The sequence below is a fragment of the Anabrus simplex genome, chromosome 1, assembly GCF_040414725.1.
Source record: "Anabrus simplex isolate iqAnaSimp1 chromosome 1, ASM4041472v1, whole genome shotgun sequence".
NCBI classification, from domain to species: Eukaryota; Metazoa; Arthropoda; class Insecta; order Orthoptera; family Tettigoniidae; genus Anabrus; species Anabrus simplex.
Genome location: NC_090265.1, coordinates 1181285947 through 1181308969, shown reverse-complemented (window position 1 = coordinate 1181308969; position 23023 = coordinate 1181285947). Strand labels below are relative to the sequence as shown.

At 39.6% G+C, this 23023-nt stretch overlaps 1 protein-coding gene across 1 annotated transcript in view; it reads left to right on the top strand.

Annotated features, from left to right (window-relative positions):
- The window catches only part of LOC136858171 (solute carrier family 22 member 2), a 509914-nt gene that overhangs the window by 138383 nt on the left and 348508 nt on the right, over window positions 1-23023 (top strand). The window contains exon 2 of the mRNA XM_067137526.2: window positions 16991-17162. Coding sequence (XP_066993627.2) covers window positions 17002-17162 — 161 coding nt within the window. The 5' untranslated portion in view covers window positions 16991-17001. The remainder of the gene's footprint in view (window positions 1-16990; window positions 17163-23023) is intronic.

Genomic DNA, 23023 nt, shown 5'->3' with positions numbered 1-23023 from the left:
TAACGGTTATCTCATATGCTTGGTACACAATAAGTTTCAAACCGCCTAAAAATCGATAACTATTTTGTCATGAGATAATATGTTCTTGATGTTTTTTTAATTTTTTTGTGTTGCTTTATTTATGCGACAAGCATATCTTAGTTCTGATTGCTGTCCGGACGGTCTGCCATGATAACTAAGTTATCAACATACACACAGCTACCAAAATTTCAATTGATTTATCTTCGGAGTGTGCCTAGAAATTACGAATTTATTTTCATAGTGGGTGTGTAAGTAAAATTGCCGACCCGGCGGTGAAGAGGTAACGTGTCTGCCTCTTACCCGGAGGCTCCGAGTTCGATTCCCGGCCAGGTCAGGGATTTTTACCTGAATCTGAGTGCTGCTTCGAGGTCCACTCATCCTAGGTAGTTACAATCGAAGAGCTATCTGAGGGTGAGGTGGCGGCCTCGATCTAGAAAACCAAGAATAACGGCCGAGAGGATTCGTCGTGCTGACCACATGACACCTCGTATCTGCAGGCGTTCGGGCTGAGCAGCGGTCGCTTGGCAGGCCATGGCTCTTCGGGGATGTTGCGCCGTGGGGTTTGGTTTGGTAAATGAAATTATTTTGGTGTAATTCATGTGTGGGGTATCGTGAACAGCAACATTTTGTGCTTTGTATCTGTTAATAGATTGAGGATTTAAATTAGTATTGTACTTACCACGGAGAAACTTTCTCTGTAGTCTGAAGTTTTAACTTTGTTTACCGTGGAAAGCCACTCTTTACCACAGATAACCTCTTCCCACTCTTCTGTTCTCAATAATCACGTCGGATGTGACACGGTGCATCAAAGATGATATGGTTCTCGGTGCAGAACGACTGGAGGACCTGAAAGAGTCTTTTGAGCTTTTGGCAGCATGGGCACATGAAATTGATTTCAGGATAAATGACCAAAAGACTGTTAACATGATTTTCAGAAAAGGGGGAAGGCCAGCAGTGACTGATAGAGTCCATTACAATGGTAGAGAACTAACAACAGTTAGTCACTTGAAATATCTGGGAGTCATATTCAAAATTAGAGGTGATGTTTTCACTAAACACATAAAGAATAGGACAGTCTCGGCATTTAAAGCAGTGAACGAAATCAAAGATCTACGTAAGATGTCAGTTAAAGCAGTGGTACAGCTCTTCAATATTATTGTGCCTATAATCACCTATGGTATACAACTCGTCTGGGAATACCTAAACATTAATAGTCTACGACGAATAGAGACAGTCAAAGCCGCGTACTTAAAGAGAGCTCTGGGGCTTTGGAAATATACACTATCTCGACTTGTATATTATGTTCTGACGATGGAACCTTTCCTGATTGAAGAGCTGCGCTTCAATATGTCATTACCATCCACGACAAATTACGATCGACTACTTACGGAACTGAAGCAGAATCTGGTTAGAATTCTATGCAACGGGTGCTATGACAACGCGGGGATGGATGGAAGGAGCGAATTACGAATTAAGACATATTGTGACTAGATTGGCTGTTTATGGTTTTCACTTTAAGGTTTGCAGAACCGAAACATTTCATGAACCTGAATTCGGATGCATATGTAAACTGTGTGATCGTGAATGTGATAAGTACCACGTCTTAATACGTCCTAATAGAGGGAAATCGTTTTAAGTTCTGTTCAGAAGAATGAGACCTATGTGGCTAGGAAATGTTTAAATTAATGTACTTACTTACATGGACATTTGGCTGAAATACAAATATTACTTGCATAGCGCAGTAACATGACAACGCATTTCGCTGTTCCAGTAGCTGTTGGCTGTTGCTCGAAATGCATAAGGTTTGACGCTTCTCAAGTTATGAGGGGTTGAATGAATCCAAGGGACATGGTCACTGTCTTCTCACATGGGCGACCGCCGTTTGGATCTCGGCCAGTGTATGTGGGACTTTTAGTATTAAATACCATGACCCTTTGTTTCGAATTGCACGTAAAATACCTTTCTTTCCCCTAAATGAACCTTATTCCAATCCGTAACAAGACCCTAACTAGAATATGGTTATAGTGTAAGGGACCTTCACCAGGATTGCTTGGTTCGAGAGCTGGAAAAAATCCAAAAAGAAGCTCGATTTGTTTTGGGTGATTCCTCACAAAAGAGTAGAGTTACGAAAATGTTGCAAAGTTTGGGCTGGAAGGCTTGGGAGAAAGGAGACGAGCTGCTTGAGTACCGGGCGAGTTGGCCGTGCGGTTAGGGGCGCGTGGCTGTGAGTTTGCATCCGGGAAAAAGTGGGTTCGGATCCCACTATCGGCAGCCCTGAAAATGGTTTTCCGTGATTTCCCATTTTTACACCAGGCAAATGCTGGGGCTGTACCTTAATTAAGGTCACGGCCGCTTCCTTCCCATTCCTAGGCCTTTCCTGTCCCATCGTCGCCATAAGACCTATCTGTGTCGGTGCGACCTAAAGCCACTAGCCAAAAAAAATAAATAAACAGAGCTGCTTGAGTAAGTGGTATCTTCCGAGCTGTCAGTGGAGAGATGGCGTGGAATGGCATTACTAGACGAATACGTTTGAGTGGTGTTTTTAAGAGTAAGAAAGATCACAATATGAAGATAAAATTGCAATTCAAGAGAAAAATTGCAGTAAATACTCGTTTATAGGAAGGGGAGTTAGGAATTGGAATAATTTTTCAAGGCAGATGTTCAATAAATTTCCAATTATTTAAGAAAATACTAGGTAAACAAAAAAGGTAGGGAATCTGTCACCTGGACGACTGGCCTAAACGCAAATCAGTGTTGATTGATTGATTGATTGATTGATTGATTGATTGATGATTGTTCGGCCTTTTAGGGCCATGAATCAATCCCGCGCCTTATGATGAACCATGGTGGACTGAAATTATCGTTTTGTTTTGAGAGTGATGTTTATAGACATGAAATAATGTACTACTCGAGTATTTGGCAGTAATGTGAGCATGCCAAGGTATCCGGGATAAATCTACGGTAATATACTGTAGGTGTCACTGTAGTCTTACAATCGAGCCACTTAATTCAGTACAGTAATAAATGCACAGTTATGCTAACAGGTGCCAGTAACTTTTAAGTATTAAAGATTTGACAATTTTCTAAAATATAACATAGAACAGGTGGTTGCAGTCATAGTATCACGTATTGTCGTAACTTCAGAACTATATTTCAAACCTTTATAGACCTACAGGTCAAACTATTATTTTGCGAAGTGCTGGGACAAGTATAAAACAAAATGATTTTCCGAGCAAGTGTCGCATATTACTCAAAGTCCACCGTAGTGAGAGAGTTCTTAATAACATGATAATGATTCGCCAAGGTCCACGAAGTCAACCGCAGTAACGGGATGTGGGAACAGCAAGTATTATGAACTTTACACACCGGAGTACAAGAGGCAGAATGACGTCATGTAGTTTTATGGGATTTAATGTAGTAGAAGACAGTGTGATCTATGAAAACTAATGTTTTGGAAGAGTTTATGACAACTTTCATTATTATATTTCACTTTTCACTTGCATCCCTATAAGGTATTGCTTACAATATTTTAAAAATTCCCTGTCAAGGGCTCATAAACTTAAGGTGCTAACGTGAGTCTAGCCATTTGTACAATTGCTTTAGCCAGCATCCTTCATTTCATCTTCTCTGTCCGTCCTCCCAGGATCAGTGAGTTTAGAACCGTTTTGATATTTAATAATAATAATAATAATAATAATAATAATAATAATAATAATAATAATAATAATAATAATAATAATAATACTCTTATGAACCCAGTTTACACTCTGAACCCATAACGTACATTTAATTCTAGAAAGAAAATAGATTTCTAAACAGTACATAACTTCATGACCAAGCTGAGTGATGAAGGAGGGGCCTGTCAGTAAAAATTCACAGCATGAAGCAAATTTTCATTAAGGAATGAATTTCTTGGTCTCTCGTTCTCAGGCAAGAGACATACAGTACGTAGCTCATTTCATTTGTGTACGCAGCAAGGGGAACCTGATGAACACGTTCGTAATCAAGGAAGAAAAAAAACCAATCCAATCTGAACATTTTTCATCCCTTGTGAGACATTTGGATCCGAGAAAGTTAGTTTCATTTCGCATCCTCGTGTACCGTATATAATCTACGTAGGGTGTACTATATCATACTCTGAAATTACCTACAGTATTTCACTATACAAGTATACTTCTCATTTTGTGTTTCTGTGTACCGATGTTCTGTGTAATTAAGCTGTAAGGTTGCAAACGCAAATAATTAAACATGAATGTATAATATCGTGTTATACGTAATATTCTTACAAGAGTTGATGATAACTTGTGTACTTGAAATGTACACTTCTTGGCCCAAAAAGCGAGCAGACACTTGTGCAAAGCAATAAGCGTTAAACTGTGTATTCATCGTCCCGTGCTATTACCTTTAATAAATAATAAAAATAATATTAATAAAGCGATACCTAGTTTATTTGACCTCCTGAATCTGAAATACTGGCTATATCTTTATGGAATCCTGCAAGTTGAGCCTCAATGGAATAACATTTCCTAAGCCTCGAACGACGGTATCATGTGTATAATGGAAGGTATACCACCTACTGTGAACAGCGACAAACGAATGAGGTATTCAAGCAGAATAATGCACCGTGTCATCGGGCCCAAGTTGTTCAGAACTGGTTCGAGGAGCGATCGGGATATCATCAACGACTGCTATAGTCACCTCGTTCGACTGATACGAACACTGCCAAGCATTTTGGGCTGTGGTGGTGAGATCCATTCACACCGGAGACACTGCACCTACAAATAGCAGGAAGCTGTGGTTAGCTATCCAAACGGTGTGGTCAGAATCTCGACCCAGGCGTCACTTCTTCCACTTATGGAATCAAAGCCACAATGAGTTGCTACACTTGGCCGAGCTAGAGGAGGGCCTACACAATATTAGGCCCCTATCCTATAGCTTTGGCATGTCAATGTATCCGCCTAAATATAGTCGTCTTGTCGGCTCAAGCAAGTGTCCCAGAGGTCCGCTTGATGACTGATGCCCCGAGCAAACAACGTCCGTGGTTGACCAATAATATGGCTTGCGATTGAGATAGCTAAATAAAATTCAGGAAACTCAATCGCACTGGGGCGAAACATTGGTAAATTTTGACGATTGAGTTTCCTGAATTTTATTTAACGTCTGTGGTTGGCGGCGGGACGAATCTTCTTCTGGGTCTCTGAGACTCATCATTGCTTGCGAATCGGCATTTCCTCCTTTCCTTTTCATTTTCTCACAAGGCTGCGCACTTTGCCTGACCTGGTTTTGGCACGTCCTTACTCGTCTCTGATGAAATTCACAATACCACCTACTGACTGGAAGGTGATTGGGGATTTAAATGAGACTATGGAGTGGGTATGTGAGGAAACTGGGAGTGAGATTTCTAGATCCTAATGGGTGGGTACGAGACAGGTATAAGCGCCCAAATGGCCTTCAGTTAAACCGCAGTGGTACGTATAAGTTAGAAAATTTATTCAGAAGGGACAAAGGTAACGTACTTTCAGGGAAACGGGGTTGTCTAGGGAGCGGTGATAAGGGTGCAGGGATCTGGAAGTCGAGTAGGGATGACATAAAAATGTTAGTGTTTAACTGTAGAAGTATTGTAAAGAAAGGAATATAATTAAGTAATTTGATAGATATATACTTACCAGATATTGTAATAGGAGTTGAATCATGGCTGAGAAATGATATCATGGATGAAGACATTTTCTCACGGAACTGGAGTGTGTATCGTAGAGATAGGGTTGGAATGGTGGGAAAGGGAGTATTCATTCAGGCGAAAGAAGAATTTGTAAGCTATGAAAAGTTAAAGATGACAAACACGAAATTCTAGGTGTAAGCCTCGCTTCTAAAGATAATAGGCAACTTAATGTATTTGGAGTGTACAGACCGGAAAAGGGTAGCGCTGACGCTGATTCAGAATTATTTGATAAGGCAATCAGCTATGTGGGAAACGACATGGAAAGGAATGTGATTGTAGGCGGAGATATGAATTTACCAAATGGCAATTGGGAAGGTAATGCGAACCAACAAGTGGTAAATAATTTAATATGGGAAAGATAGGTGATTCTGAAAATGATGGAACCAACAAGAGGGAAGAATATCCCGGACGTGGTGCTGGTAAAACCAGATGAGCTCTATAGAGAAACCGAACTGATAGACGACATTTGAGATCCGGAAGCTGTTTTTGTCGTAGTTAAAAATAAATGTGATAGAAAGGAAGGTCGTAAAAGTAGAACTATTTGGCAGTACTATATGGCTGATAAATCAGGCATGCAAGAGTTTTTAAAAAATAACTATGATCGGTGGAAAACGGTAAATAAAAAAGTAAACAGATTCTGGGATGGGTTTAAAGCAATTGTTGACGAATATGAAAAAAGCTTTGTATCTTTAAAGGTGGTAAAGAATGGTAAATGCCCACTTATAGCAGAGAAGTAGAGAGACTTAGATGGAGGTGTAGGTTGGAAGGAAATAGAAATGGCTGTGGAAGTAAGGAGAAATTGAAGGAACTTACTAGGAAACTGAACATAGTGAAAAATTCAGCTAAGGATAACATGATGGCAAGCATAATTGGCAGTCATACAAAATTCAGTGAAAAATGGAAGGGTATATATATATATAGGTACTTTAAGTCAGAAACAGGTTCCAAGAAGGACATTCCAGGAATCATTAATGAACAAGGGGAGTGTGTATGCGAGGATCTTCAAAAGGCAGAAATATTCAGTCAACAGTATGTAAAGATTGTTGGTTACAAGGATAATTGTCAGATAGAGGAGGTGACTAATACTAAAGAAGTATTAAAAATTACCTATAACAACGACATTTACAATAAGATACAAAAGTTGAAAACTAGAAAATCAGCTGAAAGTGATAAGATCTCTGGGGATATACCAACGAGAATGGGTTTGGTTATAGTACCATATCTGAAGTAGCTATGCCAAATGAATGGAGAGTTGCTATAGTAGCCCCTGTGTATAAAAGAAAGGGTGATAGACATAAAGCTGAAAATGACAGGCCAATCAGTTTGACATGCATTGCATGTAAGCTTTATGAAAGCATTCTTTCTGATTATATTAGACATATTTGCGAAATTAATAACTGGCTCAGTAGAAAGCAGTTCGTGTTTAGGAAATGTTATTCCACTGATACTCAACTTGTAGGATTCCAGCAAGATATAGCAGATATCTTGGTTTCAGGAGGTCAAAGGGACTGTATCGCTATTGACATATTTAAGGCATTTGATAAGGTTGATCATTTGAGACTACGGGCAAAATGAGTGCAATTGGAGTAGACAAAAGAGTGACTGAATGGGTGGCTATATTTCTGGAAAATAAACTCAGATACTTAGAGTAGGCGAGTAGACTCTGTAAAAATTAAGAGGGGAATTCCTTAAGGCAGTATTATTGGACTTTTATATTTTCTTACATATATAAATGATATGAGTAAAGAAGTGAAATCAGAGATAAGGCTTTTTTGAGGATGATGTTATTCTGTATAGAGTAATAAATGACCTCGACAATGTTGTTAGGACCGGGCGAGTTGGCCGTGCGCGTAGAGGCGCGGCTGTGAGCTTGCATCCGGGAGATAGTAGGTTCGAATCCCACTATCGGCAGCCCTGAAGATGGTTTTCCGTGGTTTCCCATTTTTACACCAGGCAAATGCTAGGGCTGTACCTTAATTAAGGCCACGGCCGCTTCCTTCCAACTCCTAGGCCTTTCCTATCCCATCGTCGCCATAAGACCTATCTGTGTCGGTGCGACGTAAAGCCCCTAGCAAAAAATATATATTGTTAGGTGGGCAATAGGCAATGGTATGATGATAAAGGGGGTTAAAAGTAAGGTTGTGAGTTTCAAAAATAGGATAAGTCCTCTCAGTTTTAATTACTGTGTTGATGGGGTTGAAATTTCCTTTTGGGATCATTGTAAGTATCTGGATGTTAATATAAGGGAAGATCTTATTTTGGGTAATGACTTAAATTGGATTGTAAATAAAGGGTACAGATCTGTGCACATGGTTATGAGGGTATTTAGGGGTTGTAGTAAGGATCTGAAAGAGGTCATATACAGTAAGTTTCTGGTAAGACCGCAACTAGAGTATGCTTCCAGTGTATTGGACCCTCGCCAGGATTACTTGATTTATGCAATGGAAAAATCCAAAGAAGAGCAGCTCGATTTGTTCTAGGTGATTTCCGACATAAGAGTAGCGTTACAAAAATGTTGCAAAGTTTGGGCTGGGAAGACTTGGGAGAAAGGAGACGAGCTGCTCGACTAAGTGGTATGTTCCGAGCTGTCAAAAGAGAGATCCCGTAAAATGATATTACTAAACGAATAAGTTTGAGTAGTGTCTTTAACAGTAGGAAAATTCGCAATATGAAGATAAAGTTAGAATTCAAGAGGACAAATTGGGGCAAATATTCGTTTATAGGAAGGGGAGTTAGGGATTGGAATTACTTACCAAGGGAGATGTTCAATAATTTTTCAGTTTATTTGCAATCATTGAAGGAAAACAACAGGTAGAGAATCTGCCACTTGGGTGACTGCTCTAAGTCCAGATCATTAGTGATTGATTGAACGCTGCACAGTGTGATACTCACTCATTCCTAAACATATCTTTCATACGACGGTAAATTTCAGCTCCCCTAGCACCATCTGCCACTATAAACTAAATAACTGACACTATGCAATTCTAGACGAATTCATGGCAAATTATACCAAGTATAATTCGCACGTAAAAACGGCACAATAACATTTTCCTACGAAAATATTTTTTTCTCACCTGTGTAGCTATCCACCGACTGATTTATAATGTTATCTTTCTTCCAATAACGACGAAGTTTTATTTGGGCAACCCTTATAATTGTTTGGGTAAGAATGGGATATTATTAAGTTGGTATTATATGTTGAATAATTAGTAATGGAAACATTAATTTTATATATATATATATTTATTTATTTATTTAACGTATGATGAATGCAATGTTATATATAAGGGGTAGTCAAGTGAAGACCGAATACTTGCTACAACGTGACCATGGAATTGTTTTATTCAAAAGTAATTACCAAAAGCGTTTATCCATTTATCCCACTGGGAGACGAGACGATCAACTCCAGTTTTGTAGAAAGAGGTAGGTCGCTGACGAGTCCACAACAGCACCCATTCTTGCACTTACACGTCCGCATGAAACCGATGTGTACGAATGTCTTTCTTCCTCGGTGATTCGTCTGTTTTCCTGGATAAGACCATCAATCCGCCCGTTCACATCAGAAGTAATGGCTCGATATGCCTGTTTTGGGCGCGCATCGTCTTGCAGTGATCTGCGCTCTTCTCGGAATCTCCTACGCCACTCGTGCATTCTCGTCATAGACATGCAGTGTTCGCCATACACAGTAGACATGCAACGATGAGTTTCGCGTACTCCAACACCCTCAGAAAATGAACCACACTTCTCTGCTCGTCTTTGCTTTCCTCCATTTGTACAGCTGGACGAACACACTAGACCAGTCCGCGCACCAACAAAGACATAATTCAACAACTGCGTGCACCTGTGTGTTGTCTCTATGCAATTCTCCTACCACAGCGATGGCAGTTGGCAGTATTGATACGTAACAACAATGTTGCCACCTTTCTCGTGGAATGTGTGTTCGGTTTTCATTTCACTACCTCTTATAGGTCCTACATTATGCACAACAACCATCTCAAGTGCCCGGCTCCATTGCTAAATAATTAGCGTGCTGGCCTTTGACCCATTGGCTCCCGGGTTCGATTCCCGTCCGGCTGGTCGGGGATTTTGACCTTCATTGGTTAATGGGCTCGGGGGCTGGGTGTGTTTGTTTTATGCATTAACATCATCATAGGCAGGGCCCTATCCTCACAGACGCGCAGGTCGCCTAGACGACGTCAAATCGAAAGAGCTGCACCAGGCCTCTCCGCAGGCCACACGCCAAAAAGAGAAAAATCTCAAGTTCACAACTTCCTTATTGAAGTTCTTTTTTTGCTAGTGGCTTTACGTCGCACCGACACTCTTATGGCGACGATGGGATAGGAAAAGCCTAGGAGTTGGAAGGAAGCTGCCGTGGCCTTAATTAAGGTATAGCCCCAGCATTTGCCTGATGTGAAAATGGGAAACCACGGAAAACTATCTTTAGGGCTGCCGACAGTGGGATTCGAGCCTACTATCTCCCGTTTGTATTTCGCGAGTCTTCTGTTTTGCTTTGCTTCTGCATCCGTCTTTTGTTGCTGTACATTGTTAGAGAAAATGGTGGAACGAGTGGAATGTGTTCGATTTTACGACAAAGAATAAAACGCTTCCGAGGTTAGACGGGAAATGACGGAACTGTGTGGACCTCGAAGACCGAAAGCGCAAACAACGATTAGCATAAGCAAGCTGTTCAATGAAACAGGCATGTTTGTTATCCTACAAAGCCTGGACGTCCCAGGTCAGTTCGTATACGAGAGAATCAAGGACGTGTGGCCGAGGAATTAGCTCGTTTTCACAAATCGAAGTCGCACCATCGGCTACTTATCACGTTAGGTATCAAGCGAACCAGTATTCAAAACATCATGATTGACTTGAAAGTTAATTTTTTACCAGTTGCTTTACGTCGCACTGACACAGATCTTATGACGACGATAGGAAGGGAAAGGGCTGGGAATGGAAAGGAGGCGACCGTGGTTTTAATGAAGGTACAGCCCCAACAGTTGCCAGGTGTTAAAATGGGAAACCGCGGAAAACCATCTTCAGAGCTGCTGATGGTGGTGGTGGTGATTATTGTTTTAAGAGGAAGTACAACTAGGCAACCATCCTCTATATAACACTAATCAGAGAGAAAAAATGGAAGGGGTCCGACACTTCGAAAATTGAAGATATCGGCCAAAGGAAGACAAGGGCCACGAAGGGCGTGAAAATGAAAGACTCCCTAGCCCTCGCAAACCTAATAGCGTCGGGGTCAGAAAAGAACAAGAGTTGACCAAGGGAGGTCGGATAGGATAGATGAAAGTGAGGAGCCTGGCACAAGTAAGTGGAAGAAATGCCAGGACTCAGCTGAGGGCCCCGTGGTCGCCAATCCACGCTCCAAAGTTCAGAGCCCCTGAGGCCCATTTTAGTCGCCTCTTACGACAGGCAGGGGATACCGTGGGTGTTATTCTACCGCCCCCACCCACAGGGGGAACAGAGCTGCTGAAAGCTGGTTTTGAACCCACTACCTCCCGAATGCAAGTTGATAGCTACGTAACCTAAACAGCGCGGCCACTTGCCCGATACTCGAAACGGCACCCTTACCGACGCACGCAGTAAACGAAGATGATTTTGATCGGCGCCTTCAATTCGCTGACACCTAGCTGTAGATGCTGGAAGATGATCCTGACTCGGAACAAGTCCTTTGGTCCGACAAGGCCAAATTTTATGCGTCGGGGTCTGTTAACAGGCATAATTGTGTTTACTGGCGCATTGGAAACCCAAGTTACCGTCCAAGACAATTACGTGTCTCTGGGAGTAATGTTGTGGGCGGGAGTGACGTACCAGGAGAAACATACCTGGATCTGCCGCGAAACGGAAGTTTGTCCACACTTGCTGGCACGGTATGACTATGAACACTTGTGATGGTTTCAAGACGGAGCCGCGCATTAGCGTATGGCAGTTTGACGAACGGTTTCCAGACATGTGGATTGAACATCTGGATCCTACTGAACGATCCGCAAGATCCCCCAATTTAACACCACCAGACTTTTTGGAGATATTTAAGGAATAAAGTGTACAAGCATGCTTATCTGTGCCAGATTATCATTGAAGAGTTCAATTCAATTCCCGTGAGTTCTGGAGAAAGGCATACGAAAACGTCCAATTCAGACTTCTAGCATTCATCGACTTAAAAATATATAGAAAATCAATTAACAAAATATTTTTCAAGTTATTTAATATAATATAATTCTTAGTTGTAATAACATGTTGGTTTTCTTTATTACTTATCAATTTCCCCTTATTTCGCGACCACACTGTATATTTAATTCTTGCTCCGAAATAAAAAATTTGGTTGTAGCATTTTCCCAGCTGAACATATGATCCGCGATTTTAGATTTAAACAGCTCAAATTTTAACAAAAGATAACACGATAGTCCGCCTCTGTGGTGTAGTAGTTAGTGTGATTAGCTGCCACCTCCGGAGGCCCGGGTTCGATTCCCGGCTCTGCCACGAAATTTGAAAAGTGGTACGAGGGCTGGAACGGAGTCCACTCAGCCTCGGAAGGTCACCTGAGTAGAGGTGGGTTCGATTCCCACCTCAGCCATCCTGGAAGTGGTTTTCCGTAGTTTCCCACTTCTCCTCTTGGCAAATGTAGGGATGGTACCTGACTTAAGGCCACGGTCGCTTCCTTCCCTCTAACCCTTCCAATCTTCCCATCCCCACCAAGGCCCCTGTTCAGCATAACAGGTGAGGCAGCCTGGGCAAGGTACTGGTCATCCTCCCCAGTTGTATCCTCCGACCCAATGTCTCACACTCCACGACACTGCCCTTGAGCTGGTAGAAGTGGGATCCCTCGCTGAGTCCGAGGGGAAAAACCGACCTGGAGGGTAAACAGATTAAGAAGAAGAAGAAGAAGAAAAAAGAAGAAGATAACACGATAAACATATTATTTCTGTCCTTTTTTCCAATTGATTGGGGTCCGCACTCCATACGGTTTGGCCTAGTTTTACAGCTCGATGCCCTTTCCGGCGCCAACCCTATGTGGTGGGATTATTCACTATTGCGTATTTCTGTAGTGGTTGGTTAACTGGTGTGTTGCAGCATCGCAATGGTTGTGGGTAGATGAATAGAATAATATTAAGACGAACATAAACACGGTCAGAGGAATCAAACATACACAGTTAAAATTCCCAGATCGGTCGGGAATCGCACCCAGGGACTTCTGAATCGAAGGTAAGTGCGCTGAACATTCAGCTAAGGAGCCGGACGATGAACATACACTATATTTCAGTAAAGGAATTTATGAAAGCAATTTTTGTACAATTTTATTCCATTACACTGTCAAATTTTATAAAAGATATTTTACAAAAGATGTTTGTCAGATTATTTTGTAATCTTAATCAAACCAGCCTGATCTGTCACACTGTACCACTGAGGAGGATGCTCCAGACAGGCTTACGAAGTACATAGCTCATGTTGACGTTCCTCAAGTAACCTTCTGAGTTAATGGGCTCATTAAGAAGAGATGCTGTGTGAGCAGATATGCAATGTATGGACGGGAGCCATAAAATTCTTAAGAGAATACAAAATTGCCCCTATAAAGTTACGGAAGCTCCCACAGATTAAGTCTTCTCGTGATGACGCAAGTGACGTTTCAAAATGTGCTAAAATGCAGTGTCATTACAGAGGCCTATATTCATCTCATGAAATCATTGCCGGTACCTTTGCTTCGAGCAGACACATTAAACACAATGTTATCCCACTGTACTCCCAGGCTTCATAACTTCCATGAAATGTAAGATGAGCAGAAAACCTGGTATTGGTTTCACTTCGTCCCGATACAGTTAGGTTTTATGGCGACGATGTCATAGGATTGGAAAGGAAGATACCATGGGTATAAACCACCAGTGGGCTTTAAACGTATCATCTCTCGAATGGGAGCTAACATACGTCTCGAACCACGCAGCCAACTCACTCGGTGAAGAGCAGAAAAGAGTGCAGAGATGATTGACACTCCATGTGTACTCTCCGACACAAACATTAAGCGAGTGAAAGGACGACCGAAAGCAAGGAAAGATCTATTGGCTAATTAATATACCTAAAGTTTAGCTACAATTTACCATAAAGGAAGAGAATGACGTGATTAGTTTTGCTCCTTATTTTTACGGTTTCCAGAGATATCGAGGTGCCGAAATTTTGCCCGATAGTTATGCGCCGGAAAATCTTCGGACATGAGGCTGGTGTATATCAATCATTCAGTTTTTATCTGCATTTAGAGTTATCCACCATGTAGCAGATTCCCTATCAGTTGTTTTCCTACATTTACCTAAATTTATTTCAAGGTGGGAAATTTATCGAACATCTGATTCCTTTTCCTACAAATGAATATTTGCTTCAATTTGTACTCTTGAATTCCAGCTTTATTTTCATATTGTGATCGATCCTACTTTAAAAACCACCGTTCAAGCTCCTTTGTCTACTTATGTCATTCCACGTCATGTGTCTCTTGACAGCTCAGAACATAACCGCTTAGTCGAGCAGCTTGTCTCCTTACCCCCAAGTCTTCCCAGCCCAAAGTTTGAAATATTTTCCGAACACTACTCCTTTCTCAGAAATCACTCAGAAGAAATCGTAACGTTTTCCTTTCGATCTTTTCCAGTTCTTGAACCAAGTAATTGTGGTGAGTGTCCCCGTACACTAGAACCACACTCTAATTTTGGTCTTACCAGTGACTTATACGCCCTTTCCTCTACATCTTTACTGCAACCCCTAAATATCTCCTTTTTTGTTCTTATTGAGGAAATACACGTCAATTTAGGGGTGGTACATACAATTCAAGCAGGAACGGTATTTGGCTTCACGCTTAGAAACTTGCAATACAAACGAACCATATCATCTAAAGGAGAGAATCTGCGGTACTGTTGTAACCCTAAATATCTACGAGTCACCCTGGACAGATCCTTGACCTGCAAGACTCACATCTCTAATGTGTCAGGAATAAATCCTGCAATAGCCGGCAGACACCTCTTGCGGTGCTAATGCCCAAGTCCTGAGATCAGCCACTCTTACAGTTTCTTATTTCGTCGCTGTATACTGCTGCTCAACCTGGCTTATTTGTCGTATGGAAACATTTGTACCGTCCTTCGAGACCACCCAGTACTTGAAATTTAAAGAAATTTAAGGTCATTTTCTAAAATAAAAATAAAAAAATCTCACCTTATTAATTCATTTTTTGTTGATTGGTTAATAGCCGCACATGTCTCTGGATTAATGCTCGAGAGTGAGTGCATTAGGGTATTGTATCGTAGACTTGAATAACTTGCTCCTGTTGTAAGAAACTACATTGGGCTGCACTAGGGAGCGGTGAAGAGAGTCTAGGGAGGTGGGAGCCCAGTACGGATGACATAAAGTTGCTAGTGTTAAACTGTAGAAGTATTGTAACGAAAGTAATTGAATGAAGTACTTTAATAGACATATATTTACCAGATATTGTAATAAGAGTTGAATCATGGCTAAGAAGTGATAATATATTTTTTGGCCATTTGGTTTACGTCGCACCGACACAGATAGGTCTTATGGCGACGATGGGATACGAAAGGCCTAGGTGTGGGAAGGAAGGGGCCGTGGCCTTAATTAAGGTACAGCCTTGGTGTGAAAATGGGAAACCACGGAAAACTATCTTCAGGGCTGCCGACAGTGGGGTTCGAACCCACTATCTCCCGGATGCAAGCTCACAGCTGCGCGACCCTCTTCACACGGCCAACTCGCCCGGTGAAGTGATATTTTGGATGCGGAACTGAAGTGCTTATCGTAGAGAAAGGAAGGGAATGAAAGGAGGGGGAGTATTCATACTAATGAGAGAGGAATTTGTAAGCTGCGGAAAAGTTAAGGATGAAAAACATGAAATTCTAGGTGTAAGGCGCTTCCCTGAAGATTCTTACGTCCAACTAGCTTTACATATTGCTGACTAAATACTTGTCTTCTGTAAATCATCGCATATACACTCCCCTGGTCTATTCCTGGAATGTCATTTCTGGAATCTGTTTCTGCCTTAAAGTACTATAGCCATCCATTTTTCACTAAAATTCTCATGACTGCCAATTATGCTTGCCATCATGTTAACCGTATCTGACCTTTCTGATCTTTCTTTCGTTTTGGTTTTTTTTTTTTTGCTAAAATTTGTTGTTTAACCGAGAAGGAACTATGTGCTCTATGTTGCTGGAACCCTACAATTTAAGCCTAGTAAATTCCTTCAATTTCTCTTTACTTCAATAGCCATTTCTAAATTAATGTTTTTCTAACATACACCTATTTTAAACTCTTCATTTCTGTTATAATGTGATGGGTCGTTACCATTCCATCTTTGAAGATCCATTAGTTCGTGAGATGTAAAATCAATATAATTAGGTTGCTCTGTTCTTACAACTCTAACACGTGTGTTAAGCGAAGATGGATTTGAGAATCTACAAACATGTTTTCCCTTTTTTGAAGTGGACTTTCTCAAGCTTCTCAATTTCTTTTCATAAAATTTGGAACTTACACTACAATCCTTGTGTTAAATACCGGTACCATTGGTCTGTAGTATGCAGCGCATGTTTTGCATAGAAATGTCAATATAATTTTTAGTAATTTCAAAATCCGAAAGTATTTTAGGTATATATTTTTCAGAAAGTGTTTCATGAAGCTGTACGAAATTTTAATATTTATATATTTATATATTTATATATTTATATTATCACACGCCCGTGATTTCACTCTATCAGTTATTTATAAATAATGGAAAATTTCACTTAAAATTATTGTAGTATTTCAAATATTTACCATAAAATATGTTCAACTAAATAAATGCATTTTAGTACAAGAAATAGAAAATTCCGATATCTGCCTTCCTGGAAAGTCATATTACTTTATCAGAAACGATTTGGAAGGTAAGCTTTGCAAAATTAACACACAAAAATGTTTAACAGTGTTTACTCGCCAGCAGCTGACTTAAAATGACGCTATTTTGAATGATCTTGGGAGGAACGTAATGCATATAAACTGCATATTCTCATTCAGGAAGGATTCCATGTTGGTGAAAAAATGGTAAAATGACATCCAAGTTCCTTTGAGATTTTAGAGAGATGATAATTCCGTTATTGTATTTCTTTAAATAATTTCTACGACCACCTTTACCTCGACAGAAATTGTCTGAACAGCCACTGACCCCAGAGCCTGGTGGGTTACTGGTGTTATTGTTAAGATAGCAGCTCTCACACATGTTCCTTGTTCCAGGAACCTCAACCATGAGTCAGCGGGAACCCGTGGAGCTGGACGAGATCCTCATAGAGTTGGGCCAGTTTGGCCGCTTCCAGGTCCTCACCTACATGCTCATCAGTCTGCCTGTCATCTACGCGGGTGTCAGTATCGTAACATACGTGTTCACCGCCGGGGACCTCCACTATCGGTGAGAAACTGTCCTCGTATTTCACGTACTGTATGGATAAGAAATGCCTTAGAAGCTTTCCACACTCTCATTTTTAGAAGTCGTTAATAACTATTTCACAAAATGAATTGTTGTATAAGCTAAGGTGAATTTTTCTAGTCCTTCATGAGCGTGACAACACAATTTTTCAAATTATGTACTTCTGTGTTTCTTTTCTAAACGGAAAGTTAATAAGAAACTAATATTCAAAGGTATGAAGTGAAAGATGAAGTCATCTAATCATCTGTTGACTTGTAAATAAGGTTTGTTCATAAACCATAACTTTGTGTTGTTCAATGTGATGTAATACAAAAGAGCGGGCTGAGTGGCCCAGACGGTAGAGTGAGCCCAAGTTGTGGTGTTCGATACAGCTTCAGTCCGAAGGTGTTGAAATATGCGAGCCTCATATCGGTATATATATCGGCTCGTGAACGTACTCGTGATGTTTATTATTATTATTATTATTATTATTATTATTATTATTAATTATTATTATTATGGGATTTTCAGTCGGTCAGCACGTGAAAATATTACAAATTAACTTGGAAAAATGATCAATTTAAACAATGTAGTCTTTGAACAGAAATGAAACTTATAAATCTAATTTTTTTGTCCCGTACTGGCATCAACTCAACTAAGGTTAGGTTCAATGGAGAATCCCACCTTCCAATACTTATTTGTTTGTATTGATAGTCTGTGTATTTATGTAACATAATCCAGCTTAAAATCTAATTCCAATATTTTCCAATATTCAAAAGTACATGTTTCATTCCTAATGTGAACATACAATTGATACAATTTATTAGTGCTGAACTTTACAGGCTTTCGCCCAAATACATGTTTCCGTTACAAAGCAAAAAATAAATCTATCTTTTGTCTTTGGAAAATCCACTTAAGGGGGTGAATTAATCGCAAAATTAGTTGATTTCTTTGCATGAGGATACTTACATTTCAACACTGAAGATGTTACAGTCGTGATAATTGGCATTTGAAACCTCGTTTATAAATAAAGAAACAAGTATTTTTGGTTCTCGGAAAATTAACTTAAGGGGGAGGGTGAAAGGAAGTGAAAAAATGAATTCTTTTTATGGAGAAACTTATATCTCATAAACTTAACGTTACCCACCTTAAAATTTGTATTTGGAATCTCCTTTAAAAATAAAGAAACACGCATTTTTGGAGGAGGCGGTGAATCAACTGAATGGGCTGGGGTAAAAAAGGAGTTAATTATTTTTATGAGGATACTTATATCTCAAAAACTGAAGATGTTAGAAGCATGAATATTTTTTTTTTGCTAGGGGCTTTACGTCGCACCGACACAGATAGGTCTTATGGCGACGATGGGATAGGAAAGGCCTAGGAGTTGGAAGGAAGCGGCCATGGCCTTAATTAAGGTACAGCCCCAGCATTTGCCTGGTGTGAAAATGGGAAACCACGGAAAACCATTTTCAGGGCTGCCGATAGTGGGATTCGAACCTACTATCTCCCGGATGCAAGCTCACAGCCGCGCGCCTCTACGCGCACGGCCAACTCGCCCGGTACCATGAATATTTGTATTTTGAAGCACGTGTTTTATGTCTTCGGAAAATCCACTTAGGGGGGAGGGGGGGTGAATGAATGAAGACGTGAAAATTGGTATATGGAATCTCCTTTAAAAATAAAGATACGCGCACTTTTGGAGAGGGGGGAATCAACTTAACGGTTAGGAAGGGTGGGGGTGAAAAAAGAGTTGAGTTACTTTTATGAGGATACTTATATCTCAAAACTGAAGATGTTACAGACGTGAAATTTAGTATTTGGAATCTCCTTTTAAAATAAAGAAACACGCATTTGTTTTTTCGGAAAATCGACGTAAGTGGTGTGGGGTTGAAAATAAGTAAATAAGGAATTGAAATATGTTTATGAAGATACTTTATCTTAAAAACTGAAGCCTTTACAGACGTAAAAGTTGGTATCTGGAATTTCCTTTCAAAATAAAGAAACACTTTTTTGTTTTTGATTCCTCTTAAGGTGGGAGATGGGTGGAAAGAAGTGAAGAAGAAGAAGAAGATGAAGAAGTTGAATTATTTTTATGAGTGTACATTTAATTCTAAAACTGATGGTGTTACGGACGTACAGACATGAAAACTGGTATTTGGAATCTTCTTAAAAGTAAAGCTGGAAAGAATTGGAAAAGCGGGTGAATTTTTAAAATGAGTACTGGTATATCTACATTATATGTCAAAAACTTAACGTGTTAGAGACAAGAAACTTGGTATTTAGAAAGTCCTTTAAAAACACAGGAACATGCACCTTTTTGTTTTCGGAGAAGGCACTTAACGAGGGGTGAAAAGAAGTGAAAAATAGTTGAATTATTTTTCATGAGGATGCTTATAACCTACAAACTGAAGATGTTACAGGCGTGAAAATTGGTATTTGGAATCTCCTTTAAAATAAAGAAACATGTAATTTTGTTTTCGGAAAATTCACTTAGATGGGGGTGGGGGAAGGACTGATCGAGGGGTTGAATTCTTTTTATAGGGATACGTATGTATATCTCAAGAACTGAAGATGTTACAGTCATGAAAATTGGTATTTGAACTCTCCTTTATAAATAGAGAAGCACATATTGTTGTTCTCTGAAAGGTCACTTAAGTAGGAGGAGGAGAAGGAGTTAAATTCAATCTGATTGAGAGATGGTCTAATTAATGGAGACAATTTGTTTCAGCGGAATCCTTAGATATGCCGTGCATTACACAGAAGGTACCTGGCTTTGAACAACCTCGGAAAGTATGGTCCAAGTTAAACCGGATCCGGACTAACCATGGTGTGTGTGCAGATCTGCTGTATAAATGGAGGAAAAAGTCATCATCCTGCTGCGACTGTGGTGCTGAGAGGAAAATGGTGAAGCACATCACACAAGAATGCCCACTGAGACGTTTCAATGGAGAAATGAGTGAATTTTTCCTGGCGACGCCACAGGCGATTGTTGTTGTTAGTCGTTTAGTAGCTTTCGATTCTCCGTGACCCCATAGACCAAAGTGCACCATTTCTCCTGTCGTATACTACTTTCCGAAGTCTTTCTAAATTGAGAGCCGTGGCTTCCTTGATGCCATCAATCCACCTCATCCGTTGTCGCCCTCTTCTCCTGTTACCATCAGTCTTCCCCAGCATTAAGGTCTTTTCCAGTGAATCATGTTTTCTCATAATATGACCGAAGTACTTTAGTTTTTGTCTGAGTATTTGACCTTTCAGTGAACAGCCTGGGTTGATTTCCTGTAATATGGACTTATTAGATCTCTTCGCAGTCCACGGAACTCTTAAGGAGTTCTCTCCAACACCATAGTTCAAATGCGTCTATTCTTCGACGCTCAGCCTTTCTTACTGTCCAGGTTTCGCTTCCGTACATTGTTACTGGGAAGATCATAGCCTTCACTATACGAATCTTCAGTCTTAAAGTTACGTCTCTACTCTTGAAAATGTTATCAAGGTTGGCCATTGCCTTCCTCCTAAGGAGCAAGCGTCTCTTAATTTCATGGCTACAATCGCCGTCAGCAGTTATTTTGGATCCCAAGTAGATGAAACTAGGAACAACCTCCATTGTTTCACCATTTATATGCCAGGAGGTGATAGGTTTAGTTGCCATGATCTTTGTTTTCTTGACATTCAACCTTAGTCCAGCTTTTGCACTTTCTTCTTTCACCTTCATTAGTAGATACTTCAGTTGTTCTTCACTTTCTGCCAACAGGGTGGTATCATCAGCATATCTAAGGTTATTTATGTCTCCCACCAATTTTAGCTCCAGTTTCTGTTTCATCTAATTTGGCATTCCTTATCACATACTCTGCATATAAGTTGAATAAATAAGGTGACAATATGCAGCCTTGACGTACGCCTTTCTCAATCTTGACCCATTCAGTTGTTCCATATAGGGTTCTCACCGTAACTTCCTGATCAGAGTAAAGATTTCTCATAAGGCAAATAAGATGATCTGGTACTCCCATAGTCTTGAGTACTTGCCACAATTTATTGTGGTCAACACAGTCAAAGGCTTGAGCATAGTCAATAAAGCATAAGTATTTCTGGAATTCTCTTGCTTTCTCCATAATCCAGCGAATATTAGCAATTTGATCTCTGGTTCCTCTGCCTTTGCGGAAACCGGCTTGTTCTTCAGGTAGTTCTCGATCTACATACTGCCGAAGCCTATATTGCAGGATGTTGAGCATAACCTATGTAAATAATGTAGATATAAACCTGTAATTTATTGCACTGTTCATGTATATGCCATACGATAAATAAATAAATAAATAAATAAATAAATAAATAAATAAATAAATAAATAAATAAATAAATAAATAAATAAATAAATAAATATGAGGATCCTTACTTATATGACAAAAACTGAAGATGTTACAGTGGTGAAAATGGGTATTTGGAATCTCCTTTATAAATAAAGAAACACATACCGTACTTTTTTGTTTTCGGAAAATCCACTTAAGGGGAAGGGTGAAAGAAAGTGAACAAATTATTTATTAATTACTTTTATGAGGATACTTGTATCTCAAAAATGGAGGATTACAGGCGCGAAAATCGGCATTTTGAATCTCCTTTAAAAATAAAGAAACGCATATTCTTTTATTTTCGGAATATCCACTTAAAGAGGTGGTAAGAAGTTATTTGTATGAGGATACTTATATCTCAAAAACTAAAGATGTTGCAGACGTGAAAATTGGAATCTCCTTTAAAAATAAAGGAACAGCTATTTTTTGTTTTTGGAAAATAGACTTAGGTGGAGGGTGAAAATAATTAGAGTTGAGTTCTGTTTGTGAGAATACTTATATCTCAGAAACTGAAGATGTTACAGACGTGAAAGTCGGTATTTGGAACCTAGGATACTTACATCTCAAACTGAAGAAGTTACAGACGTGAAAACTGGTTTTTTGGAATCTCCTTTAAAAATAAATGAAAAGTATTGTTTATTTTTGGAAAATCCACTTAAGGGGTGAAAAAAAACAGGTGAATTTTTAAAACGAGTACCGGTATGCACAGTATCAAAAACTTAATATCTTACAAACATGAAACTTGGTATTTGGAAAGTCCTTTAAAAATACGGGAACATGTTTTACTTTTGTTTTTCAGAAAAGGCACTTAGCGGGAGGAAAAAGAAGTGGAAAAAGAGTTTATTTTTTTGTGAGGATGCCTATATCTCAAGAAAAGATGTTACAAACGTGAAGATCGGTATTTTGAATATCCTTTAAAAATAAACATGTATTTCTTTTTTCGGAAAAATCCACTGAAGTGAGAGTGGGGGAAGGACTGAAAATTGGGTTGAATTCTGTTTATGGGGATACATATATCTTAAGAACTGAAGCTATGTTACAGACGTGGATAGAAGTATTTGTAATCTCGTTTAAAAATAAACACAGATAATTTGTTTTCGGAAAATCCACCTAAGGGGAACTGAAAAGGGGGGCCAATTTAAAAAAATTAATATATCTACTGCATATCTCAAAAACTTAACATGTTACAGATGTGAAAACTGGTATTTTAATCTTTTAAAAATAAAGAAACATGTATTTTTTGGGTTTTGGATAAACCGCTTCAGGTGGGAGGTGTAAAAGGACTGAAAAGGAAGTTGAATTCTCTTTATTAAGATACTGATATCTCAAAAACCGAAGATGTTACAGACGTGATAAATTGGTATTTGTAGTCTCCTTTAAAAATAAAGAAATGCGTAGTTTTTGTTTACGGAAAGCCCACTTAGGAGGGGGTGAAATAAAAATATTAGTTGAATTCTTTGTATGAGGATACTTACATAAAAAGCTAAAGATGTTTCAGACAAGAAGCTTGGTATTTGGAAAGTC